The 15,380-nt window shown below is 44.8% G+C and overlaps 1 protein-coding gene across 1 annotated transcript in view; it reads left to right on the top strand.

The window, feature by feature from the left end:
* The first annotated feature begins 3,676 nt into the window (after positions 1-3,676).
* Positions 3,677-15,380, top strand: part of LOC103368164 (protein phosphatase 1 regulatory subunit 1B-like) — a 14,005-nt gene continuing 2,301 nt past the window's right edge. Inside the window, exons 1-3 of the mRNA XM_008296432.1 lie at positions 3,677-4,007; positions 13,420-13,503; positions 14,283-14,358. Of these exons, the coding sequence (XP_008294654.1) occupies positions 3,879-4,007; positions 13,420-13,503; positions 14,283-14,358 (289 nt within the window). The 5' untranslated portion in view covers positions 3,677-3,878. The remainder of the gene's footprint in view (positions 4,008-13,419; positions 13,504-14,282; positions 14,359-15,380) is intronic.

The raw sequence follows: 15,380 nt of genomic DNA, 5'->3' as shown, positions 1-15,380 counted from the left end.
GCAAACTGTGAGACGACTAACCGCCGAGCCACCTTGCAGCTTATAACAAAACATGACTGACATTTTCATTTTCCAGTGTGTGGTAGATAGTATTTGAGCTAGCAATAACTGGTTAGTGGTCCCATGATATTGATCACTCTACAGATTGTCTAAGCTAGCTCCAGCTCCCCGCGGCCCCAGTAAGGACGGCGCGGTGTGTTGATAATGGATGGATGGGAATTGTCTCAGCATTTTAAACACGCTGATACATTCATGTTTTTTGAACAGTTATATTAAATGTAGCTTTTATTGCTGCATTTTAAACTGAATTTAAATGCAGAATGCTGTGTGAACTGTTTAAAACCAATCAGGAAGTCAGTGGCAAAGAGCTGGCTGTTGCCAGCAGGTTGGCGCCTCCATGTGGTGATTTCAAAAAACTACATCGTGCCAGACAGCAATGCTCACATACAGTACATGACTATTTATAGTGATGGATTATACCTCACAGGTATCTTTTGAGGCTTTAATACCATAATCCGATATGTTATTGCTTTTCTGTTGCGTCAGTTTTAATTCTGCCTGAGTGATGGACTGCTACATGGGATGTTGTATGTTCACATAAATGCAAACCTCCTCCCCTCCCTAAACATCCCATTAATATTCAGACATTAGGTGGTGCTAACTCCTCATCACACTTTTCTGTCAGGTGTGACGCAGCGTCCAAGCGCTGCGCAAACATATGCTCGTTTTTCAAGGACAACAGTTGAACTGAAACTGAACGGAGCCACAGATGGGCTGTTTTAAATTTCCAAGGTGGAAGTTTTACCTTTCATCTGAAGACCTTCCCCCAGCAGGCCTGAGTCTGCTGTCAGGAGCAGCTCTGCCTGGAGCTGGCAGAGATCCAGAGCCTTTCTCAGGTTCACTGCAGTACAGGGTGAACCTGTGGGCTTTTGGGAACAAGCATCAAGCATGGGACCCTCTGTTTACCGGCTCCTCTGCTGCCTGTCCAGTAGCTGCACCAGGCCTGACAGGGACTGTTAATGAGCCATGAAGAAAATGAGCAGATATTTGTGAATCACTGTGAGCAACAATTCACTCTTACAAACATCCTCACATGCAGGCTTTTATTTTTTTTGCCTGTTTTTCAGTTTCCTTCCCATCCCTGCTGCTTCCTCTCCTGCCTCCTGCCTCCTTTCGTAGCTGCTCCTTTAATATGCACAATACATTTACACCACCATGAAGTTATCTGTGTGTACATATGGTCAGGACGGAGCCTCCATCATGCTGCCGTGACATTAAATAAATAGCAGATATTATTTCATAGAGACCATTGTTGGCACCGTGCTGTTCTCCCTCCTACACATAAGCAGCATATTTCTCTGTTTTGTTTTTTTGTTGTTACACGTTTGCAAATGCATTTGTCCTCTGTGACCCCACCTCTCCTCTCCTTTCAAACGTAAGCGCTCACACACACCAACACACACACACACACCACATTACAGCGCTGCCAACACTCTGAAGAAGAACTGTTGCCATGGCAATGAATTTCTCAACTGATTGCCTCTTATATATTTGCAGTCCATATAATATAGTCGAGGTGGGCATTGAAAAGAGAAGAGGTTCAGTTTTGACTCTAACTCGGGAGACATTAAAAGCACATAAACAGAGGATTGAAGAAGTATAGAAACCATAATGTAGAAGAGAAGTGGGTGATTACAGTGGATGCAGGTTTTCGTCTAACTTTAAACTCAAGCAGAGGTTTGATAGGACTGCAGTCCTCTGGCTCATCCTGAGGAACCGGACAGTTACTGACTATGTTGGCTTCAATGATGTTTATCAGACACATTTCAGCTCATCCATGTTAATGAGGACTCTGTGTTCGGACCTACACGCTTCACTTTGTACATGATCCCTCTGGACAATATTCTGAAGAACCACTGCAGAACTTTTTATTGCTATGCAGATGACATTCAGCTATATTTATCTATGAGTACCAATCAAATAAGGGCAGGATGACGTGTCATTTTCTTCTCCTAGATGTAGATGAAACGTGTATCTGGCCTCCTCAGAAACACACAGTCTAACCATGCTGCTGAGGATGCCATTGCCTTGGCCTCGAGCACTCCTGTGAGGAACCTTGGAGTCACTTTTGACCAGGACGTGTCTTTAAAGTCTCGAGGACGGCCTTCTTTCACTTGCGCCTCCTGTCCCAGAGTGATGCTGAAAAACTGGTCCATGTATTTATAACTTCCAGGCTGGACTGTTGTAACTCCTAATTAGCATAATGTCCCAATAACTCTGAAATAACTCTGGTTGATCCAAATAGCTGCAGAGGGAGTCTAACAGGAACCAGCAACAGACATCCTGTTGCTCCCATATTAGCTTCCTGTACGATCCAGAGTAGATTTTAAATCGTTCTCCACACATACACAGCTGTTAATGACCGAGCTTCATCGTACTTTAAAGAACTTCTCGTACCATATTGTCCTAATGGAGCACTTTGCTCTCAGACTGCAGGTTTCCTTGTGTTTCCCACAGTTCCCAGAAGCAGAGTGGGACCCAGACACCTGCTCTGCTTTCAATGTTAAGCTTAAAACCTTTGACAAATGTTTAAAGTTGTGGCTGTTCCGATGACTCTGAGCTGTGGCTGAGGTATGCTGCTTCAGGCCTAAACTGCTGAGATGCTTCCCAGGATGGTCTCCTCCCCTCTACACTTATAAAGCACCAGTTCATGCCACTCACTTTGTCTCTTCACTCTTCTATAGTTGTGTTTATTCCTTATTTAAATTCTTAACAAATACTCGCCCGATCAAACTGAAACCAACGAACCTTCAGTATCTGAAAAGAACTGATGCTGTTGTGTTTCCTGCAAGTTCTTTGGTTTTCTTGTCCGTTGCCAGAGTGTCGTGAGTTTGGAAACACTCTTCTCCATGACTCTGAGCTGCACAGGCCTCCCCAGCATCTACTGTTCTCTGATGATATCCTGTTCTCTCTCTCCTTCACCCTGCCTGAGCCTGGTTCTGGTGGAGGTTTCTTCCTATTAAAGGGGCTGTTTTTCCTCCTGTGGTCACCAACAGGCTTGCTTGAAGGGGATCTTTGAATGTTGTTGAGTTTCTCTCTATAATATCAGGTTGTGAGGTCTCCAGCTGGCTCTGTGAGATATTCAGAGCTGTGCCAAGAGGTCCAGAATACACAACAGCAGCAGCTATACTGTGTTTTTTATTTCTTAAATATTTCCTCTCTTTTACAACTGATTAAATCATTAAAGAAGGTGCAGTAATAGGCAGGTAGGTGCAGGAAGTATGACAACAGCCACTGACTCAGCGGGTCTGTGTTCAGAGTGGACCTGGAGCATCCACGCACAGCGCAGCCCAGTGGAGGAGAAAGCCTTTGCAGTATCTCTGCAGTTCTGGAATCGCCTTCTTTTCAGGCCAAATAGTTCTAGAGCCACTTTGGAATCGCGTGAAGTCTCCGACGGCACCTGAAGGCATCACAGAGCTCTCTGCGCACCTTCAACTCCTCGTCTCTCCTCCGTCACGCAGCTCAGGTCAGTGGACCGGTGGGAGGGAGGGACGGACACGGACAGTGGGTGAGGAAGGGGGGAGGAGAGAGAGAGAGAGAGAGAGGAGGGAGGGAGAGAGAGAGAGAGAGGGGGGAGGGAGGAGGGAGGAAGCGGTCCAGTCCACAGAGCAGAGCCCCGCCGGAGCAGGAGGATGCCGCCGGTCACTCTCTGACGCTGTCACTAAATCCAGACCCACTTACTGCAGCTTTTGGGGGACTTCATACAAACTGCGCATCAGGGAGGGGCTGGAGTCACTTGGACTTTTCTAGTTGCCAGTTGGTTCGTGCGCTCGGCTCGGCTCGGCTCGGCTGTGGAAGGTGTGACGGGGCTGGGTGCCATGGACCCGCTGCTGCCCGCAGACGCGGACGCGATGGAGCGAGAGGCGGACAAGGATGCGAGGAGGAAGATCCAGTTCTCGGTGCCGTCCTCCGTGCCCACCCAGCTGGACCCGCGACAGGTGGAGATGGTGAGAACGAGGGAGTGTGATGCGCAGCCTACACGCAACGATGACAATGGTTGTGGTGTGTAAAAAAAAATAGAGGAGGAGGAGGAGGAGGAGGTCGAACCTGGGTCAGGCTGTGTGAGGATCAGCAGTTTTAATTGTAACCTACTGTTTACTGGGTTGGTTGAAGTCGAACCTGAGCCATGCTTGCTTGTAACTTCCATGCGCTGCTTTGTGGTGTCTGGGTCAGTCCTTGTCACTGAGGTTGGCAGACAGTTACATAAGAAGCCAGACTTTGCAGAACTCTGTATTTTGGTGTTGCATATTACTCTGTGGGCAGCAGGGTATGGGCAGCGCCGGGATTAAGCTGAGCTGTGCAGCCTTCAATTTGTGGAGCCCTTAAAAGTGATGAGGCATCTCTGCCCTTCAAAAGAAATGATGGAGGAGGAGGAGGGGGAGGAAATTGAGGGATAAAGCACAATTTGTAATATCCAAAATGAGATGTGCCTGAGAAAATAAAGCCCCTGCCACATATGCGAAACACAATGCAGAAGGTCACACTATTACTCATGTTTTGGAAGGAGGAGGTGAGTGGATTATGTAAAGTAAATACAGCATAAATCAGTGGCGTGTTTGCTGAATCATCCCCAAAGCAAGTGGCGGTGAAACATGCTGACATGGTTCAGCAAAGAAAGCGTGTTGGTGGAATAGTGCAGTGTGAACAGGAATAATGTCGGCTGTGCAATATGGATGCAGACGTACATTCAGAGTTGTTTGTGCTTGCAGCTCATATTCAGGTCATCAAGGTAAGAGATGAGATAAAGTTTGGACACGGAGCTGCAGCAAATGATCCGTTTGTTCCTCCTCTGAGACAAACACGTTCATACTTTAATCACAGGATCCTCCCCAGAGGGACTCTCACTGGAGACCAGGTGCAAAGTCAGAAATCTTTATTTCTCCCAGAAGAGGATTTGAACGATTTCACAGGGCATCTGTGTGGAAATGCTGTTTCCGGCTGGACTGTAGAGAAAAACTAATAAATCAATAATATGTAGGCACTCCGATGTTTTTGCTGCACATCTGTTGTTTGCAGCTCTCTCGGGTTTTGGATTTCTTCATCTATTCTAGTGCAGAACTATTTCTTCATCTGCGTTTCGAAGCAACTCCTTGTGTCTGCACAACTCTGACTGATCTGTTCTCATAATTACACTCTGATGGTAATTAGTGAGTATACTTTACCTGATGACCCAGGGAAGGATCAGATTACTGGTGCTGCACATTCCTTCCCTGGTCTTTAGTTATTAAGTCTTTCCCACGTTAGTGTCCACAAAAAGCTCGTCATGAGCCAAGTCAGTTCTTCCTTTAAGATGTCAGCTCAGGAGATGGTAAGGTTACCGCAGATCCTTTACCACGGACCGAACGAGAACAAAAGGTGAAGCACACAAAATGCTGCAAGGTTCTTACGACACAGGATACGTCTTCTTATAGCCAGCAAGGCGACGCTAACTCTGCTGTTGCCATGAACATGAATGAGTGCTGCTCAGCGTCACCTGTTGCTGAAAACATGGAGGAGGAAGTACAGCTGGCAATTTAAGGAATTTCTGCAATGTTCAGGATAGCAGAAATCCAGGGGAGGGGATAGCCAGTCATCCAGCTGCAGAGTGGGGTTTGTAATCCATATTTCAGGCATCCTGCATGAGAAATGTCTTCCGTCTGCCTTTAAGCTCATCATTGCCCAACGCAGGCTGCCATCATGTGATTAGAAACACGGTCCTGTCATGTGGAGTCAGACTTTCCCAACATGTTGCAAAGGGTTTGCAATTCAGAGAACTTGACAGGAGCTGATTGGCAGCTTTACTGTTTGTTGTTTTCAAACAAGAGCTCAATGAAAATATCGAAATGCCATTTTTCTGTCAGACTTTGCAGAATGATGTGCTTCGGTTGTGTAATAGATTTAAAACGTGATGCAGCATTGTCACATGAGATACCATCAAAAGCATGATTGTTGCACGAGGACATTTGTGAATTTGTTGAAGCGTTGGTAGACCTCAGGTCATAACAGACATCGTGCTGATGCATTGTTTGAAGATGTGGTTTAACACTGATGAGTAGCTCGGCGTCATTATAAACCACAGCAGTTATTTAACCTGTCCTGTAATCTACCACCGCCCTGCTTGGATTCTCAGCTTTACATTCATGAATTATTTACTCCAGCATGACTCCTGAAGAATTTGCAAAGCTGCTGCTCATGAAGGAAACTTTCAGTGCCAGGAAAGTCATTTTCACATCGATATCCTTCGTATATAACGCTGTGAGGTCCTTTTGTGGCCCTGCTGCCCATTCTCACTGATAGCGACTGAAACTTGCTGTCTGTGTGGAATGAATGCAGAGTTCAGCCAAGTGCTTTGCAGAACATTTCCGAAACGCGCAGTGATCACGTAGGGTGGAAATAGAAACAGGTAATGAGATAAGTAGAAGGAGTGCGAAGGAACAAGCAAAACAAACAGCCCTCAACAAACGGCGAAGGTTGACGTGGAGAGAGACAAAGATGGCAAGCAAGAAAAGCCAAGGCAGGAAAAATCATCAGCTGAGAAGATGACTGATTAAAAGGAAAGAGATTAGCTGTGGAGGACTGAGGCCTAAATCAAGGGCAAGGACAGCTCATGCCAAGAACACATTTTCACCACATCCAAGAGCTCCAAACTGTGATCGGGTCTCTTTCAACAAAGCCAGCGCTCCCTTCTGTTCCTGTTTACTCATTAATGCTGTTTACACAGACGGATATTGATTTGATTATCAGTCTTCAAAAGCAGATACAGCTGAAAAGGAAAGGTGGTAGCAAGAAAACACGTTAGTCACTGAGGAAGACTCAGTAACTCCAGCTGGATGAACAGGTTTGCAGTGGGAAGTTCCCAGTTTCAGATGGAAGTCTACAGTCGGTGTCTCCCCCAGGCCGCCGCCACAGCGACATGGTCTTTAACAACAGCTAAAATCAGTGGGTGTGGCATCCGCTACACTGCTTTAGAAATTACTCACCACAAAACAAAAGGTCAAATGTCAATGGTGGTTTTTATTTATCTTTTCTTGAACATGCTGTTCAAATCAAGGCCTACAGAGGATTATTCAGTGAATAAACTGAAAGCGTTGTATGAACACAGCCAAGGATTTATGCTTTCACTGTGTGGTCTTAATTGTTAAGTGGATAGGTTATTTCAGTATAAAAAGCTCTTTAGGTCATCCACAATGATGCACTGAAGTTGAATGTTAGGTAACCATGGAAGTCCTCCTACTTACCAACAATGAGGTGGGAGATTAATGATTTGCAATGCGAGCACTATACTGATGTTATATGCTGCTTAAATTCCTCTTTCTAGCGATGTCTGTGGTGGTGCGTCGGTAGTTTGGCTGGATCGTTCTCAACAGGGAATAAAACTGCTGCCAGCAGAGCAGAAAATATCCAGTGCCTATAAAACGTACTCACTCCCCTCTGGAAGCTCTCCCCATTTACTGCTTTTCAACACTGAATCATGGATAGTATAATTTGGCTCTTTTCTGTTTCATGCCCACATGAATACAGATTCCTACAAAGTAATGTCAACTAATTAAAAATGTAAAATAAGTGACTGCATCAGGATTCATTCCCTTTAAAGTGACTGCATCGTAGAGACAAAAAGCAGTCCAAGCAGCTGTAAAAAGGTTTTGATTGGTAATGAAAAGATGGATACAAGGAAAGTTTTAAGTGGCTGAATATCCTTTAGAGTACAGTTAAGTCCATCATGTAGAAATGGAAGGAACATGACTCATGTGTAGGCCTGCAAGAGTGCAAGAAGGAGGCTGGTGAGGACGGCCACCAAGACACATACGACTCCTCCGAAGAAGTTCCACCTTCAGGAGCTCAGACGGGAGAGACTGTTCATACAGCAGTTGTTGTCTGGGTTCTTCACCAGTCAGCATTTTACTGGAGAGTGGGGAAAGCCACCGCAGAAAAAGTTCATGCTGACCCTCGACTAGAGTTCTGACAGAAGACATGTTGGAGACTAGACAACAGGAAGACGGTTCTTTGGGCTGATGAGACCACCACTGAGATTAGTGGACACCAAACACTGCACATCACTACAAACACACCATCCCCATTGTGAAGCACGGTGGTGGCAGCATCATGACAGGAGGATGCTTCTCAGCAGCAGGCTCGGGAGGGCGTGTCAAACTGCATGGTTCATGAATGTAGTGAAGCTCAACCTGATGCAGTCTGCAAGTGAACTGTGACTTGGAGAAGACTTGTTTTCAGCAAGACAAGGATTCAAAGCAAAAAGGCAAAGCTCCACAGAATGAGTTTAGAGCAACAAGGTGAGGTTCAGTCAGAGCCCACACTTCAATCCAACTGAGAAATTGTGGCTGGACTTGAAAAGGTTTCCTCCTGATCTCTGTGAGCTTGAGCACATGATGGTGAAGTTGCAGTGTTCAGATGTGCAGGACTCATGGAGAGCCGTCGACACGCCGTCAGTGCTGCACATGTGGTCCAAGGTGCATCTTCTGCACACTGACTGGACCTATGCAGTTGCTTCCTTAATGTTTTATGTTTTGAATTACTGACAGTATTTTGTAGAAATGTGTTTTCACTTTGAGGCAAGAGAGTCTTTTCTTTGTAAATTCTGTGCCTAATTAAATGGACTAAGTCTAGAGAAGCGATAACGGGAGACATTTATAAAGCATGTGATTTAAAGGCACTTTATGAACAAATAAGACTCTCACTGCTTTTGGTGGTTGGGGCTGAGAAGTTGCTTCATATGTGTGTTTAATAGTCCTAACTTTACAGTAAGTCCAGTTTTCCAGATATTCGTTGCTATATGACTATCAGTGGTGTTTAAATAGAGACGCCACGCTGCGGGCTGGATGGTCAAAGAGAGTCCGTTACTTTACTTTCTGACCAGTGAAACAGAGTCAGCCACAAACTGGAGGCCAGATTTCATGAAGGAACTCAGATACCAAACAGTAACTTGTAAACAACAGTCTAAACTTCATCATTTTTTCCCTCCAAAGTTCCTCTCAAAGGCACATGTCGATCTATTGTTGTGTCCGGTTATCCCAAACAGAAAACGATTTATTCAGTCAGTAATGATTTAGGTCCAAAAAGGCTTTTAATGAACGTTCGAATGCTGCATTGACAGAGCTGTTCAAAGAAAAGCTCATTTCTATAATCGATTAAATATCTTAGTGACGGTAAAAAACAAAACAAAGCCAAAGAACTGACCGTCTACCAGAGAAACACGAAACGGTACAAATCAAACTAGGAGGGCGTTCGGACCTCTGCCAAGGCCGGAGGTCCACTCTGGCAGCCCGGCCACTCACATTTCACGGTTCTTCCTTTGCTTTGGTTTTCCCAGAGTTTCATGAGAATTGGCTCAGTGGTTTTTGCTTAATCCTGCTGACGGACAAACAGAACGGTAATAAACAACATAGTGCAGCCACACTGAGCTGCCGCTGGTATTTACAGACGATCTGATGAAAGTACGCTGTTCCCTGCAGGTGCTCGACCTTCTGGCCACTGTGTTAACAAAACACTCCGAAAAGGTCAGCGTGTCTGAAAAGGCTCTCAGACTGGTGCTCCACCTGTGGTTCGGTCCGTTGGTCCTACATGGTTCCTCCTGAGAAGTGTGTGTGTGTGTGTGTGTGTGTGTGTGTGTGTGTATGTCCATTTGAAACTGATGGTGTTTATCAGATTGCCACAGTCAGTGTTCCTGTCTGACCTCCGGCTGGATCCGGTGCAGTTTACGTACTTTTTATTCCCCAACGCTTGCAGCAGCCGTAGCTCCAGTGACGGATGCATACGTGTGATTTAACAAAGGGAAGCAGAACCGGTTGGAGTCACGCCACAGTGGAAGCTGCCCACACATTTCATGCCTCCTCTCTGGGCTGCGACTATCCCGTAACAGTCCTTTCTCTACAACACGTTAGGAAACAGAGAGTGATGAACATATGGGATCTTTCACTATAAAGGACACACGATAACATTTCTGTATGACAACACAGGTCCTGCATTTACTATTAGTGAGTGTGAGCACAGCAGTAGCTCCTGGCTGTGTAGCCACACTGTGTGGACATGGATCAGGTCCAGGGTTGTCCTGATCCCTCAGTCAGCTGGTGGAGTGAACAACAATGCAGCTGGATTACAAAAAGGTTTTAAAACTCACTTGTTTATTATGAACTTTTAGAGTGAGTGTAAGAAATAAGTAACATAAAATGGCCAATAAAATATCATTTTTGGCCTTTACAGGTTCATCTAAGAACCTGCAATCAGAGAATTTAAACTTTGTTTTCTTAAAAAATACTCAAACTGATTGATTATCAAACTGATTGATTATCAAACTGATTGATTATCAAAAAGCTGGTGATTAATTTAATGGCTGAGAACCGATCGTTGCAGCTCTAATGGGACTAATGATGTGGCTTCACCCTTTCATGGCTAAATGACGTGTGTCGGTTACAGTATGTGAGCGCCGAGTGTTTTAAGGTTGGACTTTTCTGTCTTTGTGGAAAATTAAAATGTGATCCAGAGCTTCATGTTTAGTATTTCTTTTGGATTTTGTTGCAAAGATATACAGATGTGATTGTATCTTGGTACAATTGCTTAAATATCAATTGATTCCACATTTATCAGAAATATCCACTGACCGATAGAACTCCCTTCCTTTCCATAGCTGCCATGATGCTTCCATCCGTGGAGTTCATCCATCAGCGTCTTCATGTCTTCATCACTGACTTCTCTTGATGCAGCAACCAAAGCATCCTAGATGTGTTTTAAACCGGTGTGTTGGGTTCCTCACTGTACATCTCAGGTTAGAGGCGGCCCCAGAACTTCTCACTCAGTCAGGTGATAAAGGAACTCTGGTCATTTTGTCACTCGGTCGTCCGTGAGGTCTCCTCTATGTGATGGAGCGCTGATGCTGCATGCAGGTCATGGACTTGTTCAATCTTCCTGTATCATGGCTTGAAGAAAGTATCTTCCAGAAACTGGCAGCAGGTTTGGAGTTCCACCCGAAAAGATCCAGTAAGCTCATCCTTAATGGTCGCATCCCACACCAGTACCCCTCCAGAACCATGCTGGCACCTGACCTGACCTTGTGTCTACTAGTGATCCATCCGTCTACTTGATGACTCTCATTTCATCTGTCCATAAAACCTCTGAAAAATCTGTGCTCAGGTACTTCTGGGCCTGATTTGGATGCTTCAGCTTGTAGTCATTGGCGGTTGTGTTTGAGCCACGCCTGAGTGCAGGACAGTGGCTTCCTGGTAGCTTCACATTCAGGTTTTTCTAAATCTTTTGCATTTTATTTTGTACAATCTACTTTTTCATGGTTTTAAACATCATAACATGTCCCTGGTGTGTCTTGAGACCCACTAAATGTAAGAAAAGATCAATGCCATCGGTACTTTCCTTCCTCCATAGATCAGGAGATGTTCCTCTGAAGGAGCTCTTCATGTTTGCTACCTGTTGGCACCACTCCAGGCTGGCTCCTCTTCTTCCTTCTTCTCTGGGCTTGTCTTCACTACTCACTGAACAGACTAGACACAGAGAGGCGTCCCTGTGACCCTCCTGTGAGCAGCACATTTAAAGCTATAGACTATAACTGCCCACCTGCAGCTGGGCTACAGGAAATACAGCAGTGATAGAATGTGTGCAGCATCCATGCAGGCGACATGTGAGACTCACAGTAACTTGTTGACGAGGGCTACAATACGGGTCTTTAGTTTGCATCTTTTCTTTTTTTGCCACCCTGTTGACTCATCGTAGCAGAACCATGAAGGTCTAACCCCCGGACAGGTAAATGCTGACTCAGACGTTCAGTCGTCTGCTGGTCTCAGGTCGTGTTGCATTCATCTGAAAACCATTTTTCAGTGTTTGACTTTTCAGGGTCACTTAAACCTCTTTGTTGGCCCATTTCACGTAAAGCTGCTTAATAATTATGCAGATATAATAATCGCTCAGTACCTGTTTCTCCTGCATCATGCGAATACATATCACCTGTAAATGAGTAAATGCAATAAGCATCAAAGTTTACATCATTCAGAGTTGCTAACAGTTGCTCTAGTGATTGTGCATGCAGCGTAACAACACACCAGACGTGTACGGTGGAGCGTTGTTCTCATCCTGGATCATTAGAAGAGGTGCATTAGTGTATATGGAGTGCTTTAATGCTATCGTTGATTAGGGTGAGGATATTTTTATCTGCTCATTTACAATGGAGCAGTTTAATTCCCATAGTGCATTCTGCTCTTGTCAGCTTCATATTTAAAATGTTGATATGAGATGTCACTTTACCTGGAACACAGCCTCAGTGGGGGAGAAAGCACATTATCTCTCTATGATATGTTGTCAGGCAGAAATCTAAAGAAAAATCAAATGCAAATGCGTGAAAGCAGTAAAGCAGTACTATGGTGCAGTGTGTTTACTTCCAACAGAATCTGCCGTGTGGCCTCAGACTTCACTGAGCATATTTGAACGGTTACCTTTGATAGCCGTATTATTGGCAGGCAGAGTTTTGTAACGCTCTTCTAACATGGGAGTGAAACCGACTTGAAATATTGCACTTTTTTTTAGTTGTGTAAGTGATGATGACTATGACTCACTCTGCTCCACACAGAAGATGATGAAGCAGTAGCTGCCATGTATCTGATAGTGAGATAAACAAAAGAGCTTCATCCATCAGCGATACCTGCTTTATCCTGTGGAGGGCTGTGGGTGGCTGGAGCTTGTCCCAGCTGACACTGGGCGAGAGGCGGGGTAAAGCCTGGACGGGTCGCCAGTACATCGCAGGGCTTACACTCGCTGCCAGTAGAATCACTGACGAACCTGCCATGCATGTCTTTGGACTGTGGGAGGAAGCTGGAGCCTACGAAGAAAACCCACACAGGCACAGGGAGAACATCCAAACTCCACACAGAAAGGCCTCAGCCAGCCAGCAGGTTCAAATCCAGAACCTTGGTGCTGTAAGACAACAGAGCAAACAACTGCTCAGCCCAACAAAAGAACTGGAACAACCTGAAAGCATCCCCTGAAAAGCAATGGCAGGTTGTATTTAAACAGTGAGCAAATGTAAAGAAGGCCGCTGCCATCTGCTGCTGAACAGAATCCTGATTCTGGAAAACTTTTGCTTGTTGTAATGATTTTCTCAAAGTTGCCATAGAGCTCTGCAAACATGACATCCAGAACCACAAGGCTGAATAGAAGACTGGTTACAGCTCAACAGCTGTGTCATAGTATGTGCTGACAGGACAGGATAGAGTTTTGCATGGCGTCCACACATACATGCAAAGATACACAAATATACACAAATATACACAAATATACACAAACATACATAAATATACACAAATATACACACAACATGGTGTCATGACCAAAGAATACAGACTTTCTCTTTCTCCCTTTGATAAGATCCGACGCCGAAGGCCAACTCCAGCCACGCTGTTCAGACTGACGGACCCGCCGTCACCGGAGGAAGACAGCGGCCAACATCAGGTAGATCAGCTGGTGTGAACACATCACTTATTTTACTGTAAATGGGACCATAATTTGAAAAACAAGCGTTGTTCTGTATGAAAAGGAATTTGAAACTAGTGATTGAGAACATAAGCTCATTAGGAAAATGTCAACTGAGGTAATAAATGAAGTGAGGCGTAGGACCATTTTCTCTTCTTCTGTACAGACTTCTATACAGAAGAGTCGCCTCCTGCTGGCTGTTAGAAAGAATGCAGGTTTAAGGCACTTCTTGGCCTCACAAAGGCTAAAACCATGTTTATATCCAGTACGTGGTTTGACGGAAGGTCGTGAGCAGAAGTACATCAGGGAAATAAGTTAGAAGGTTCACAACAGTATTTACAATCACAACTAACTCTGTGTCTTATATTAATAATGTGTTATATGAGTTTATGGTGGACTTTTCCTTTAAATTGTAGAAAACAGTTGAAAATGAATGTTGTAGTATGAGTTGGTCGTTGCAAGTATAATAGACAAAATGGTATGCAGCTTAGCATGAAGCGTTTTCAGACCTTTACCTGTTTGTCTCATGAACACACCTCCAGAACTTTAGCTTGAATACAGGTGATGGTTCATAGTGCTGTTTCACACTTTATGTCACTTTGCTGCAGTCTTTCTGCTTCGCTGCTAATTCAGTTCAAAAGAGCACAAAGAATATGAATGTACTTTATTGTGTAAATTATCTGACGACACCACAAGGCGGTGGTACCTTCTTTACAGTATACTGGTTGAACCATTATTGGGATGTTTGGTTTTCACAGTGGGTTCTGGGGGAAAATGGAGCCTTGAAAGCCAAACTGGTCCACATGTCAACCTACCAGCCGCCCTCGCTTAAAGGTAAACGCACTGCTTCACGTTTCTGTTTGAAATTATACATACAATGACACAAAGTGAAACTATTTGGGAGACCTAATTCCACCACGGCAACGGCCATGTGGTCGATATCCGTCTCAACGACGGGCATATCCAAAAAAACACAGCGAGAGTTGTGTGTGGGTGGATGTGAACGTGTGTGTTATGTGAGATTAGGAGCAGAGACAGCTGTGGGTCTGTTCTGGATCATCCTGGATTATAGGATGGGCACACAGCTGCAGCATGGTCTCACACACACACTCACTGTCACATACAACCAGAGGCACACGAACGTAAGCACTGGCACAAAAAATCACTATATTGGTCTGAATATGTGTGCAGCGCAGTTCTTTATTATTTATTTTTGGATTTATGGGAATTGTGCCTCTGACCCCTGCAATCATGAATGTTGCTGCTGTTAATCTCTGCAGTGTTTCGCTGGATGTGTTGGTGTGAGATACACACATCAGCCACAGCACTGAAACCACTGACATCCTGCTGCAGTGCAAAGTTCTGCTGGGAGACTTTGGATTCTGGCGCTCATGTGGATGCTACTTTGACATGCACCACCCATCTAAACATTGCTCCAGACCAAGCACACTCCCCAGTTATGGCAGCCTTCTCCAGCAGAACAACGAGCCTCAGGAACGGCTTGAGGAACACGACAAAGAGCCCACAGTGTTGACCTGGCCTCCAACATCCCCAGATTTTATTCTGATCGAGCATCCAGCATGATCGTAATGTTGTGGTTGATCAGTGTATAGCATCTATATGTTTACATAAAACATCAAATTTATTTAGGTTCTCAATGCCTATAGTAGCAATAATAATAATAATAATAATGATAATAATAATAAAAATAATAACAATAAAAAGGATAAGAATAAGCACCGTGGCCTCACAGCTAGAAGGTCGCCGGTTGGCGTCCCGGTGAGGACACCCGGGATCTTCCTGCGTGGAGTCTCCATGTTCTCCCCGTGCAGCGTGGGTTCTCTCCGGGTTCTCCG

This window comes from Stegastes partitus, unplaced genomic scaffold (genome assembly GCF_000690725.1).
Source record: "Stegastes partitus isolate 25-593 unplaced genomic scaffold, Stegastes_partitus-1.0.2 Scaffold1128, whole genome shotgun sequence".
In the NCBI taxonomy this organism is placed as follows: domain Eukaryota; kingdom Metazoa; phylum Chordata; class Actinopteri; family Pomacentridae; genus Stegastes; species Stegastes partitus.
This window is presented reverse-complemented; position numbering and strand designations above follow the sequence as displayed.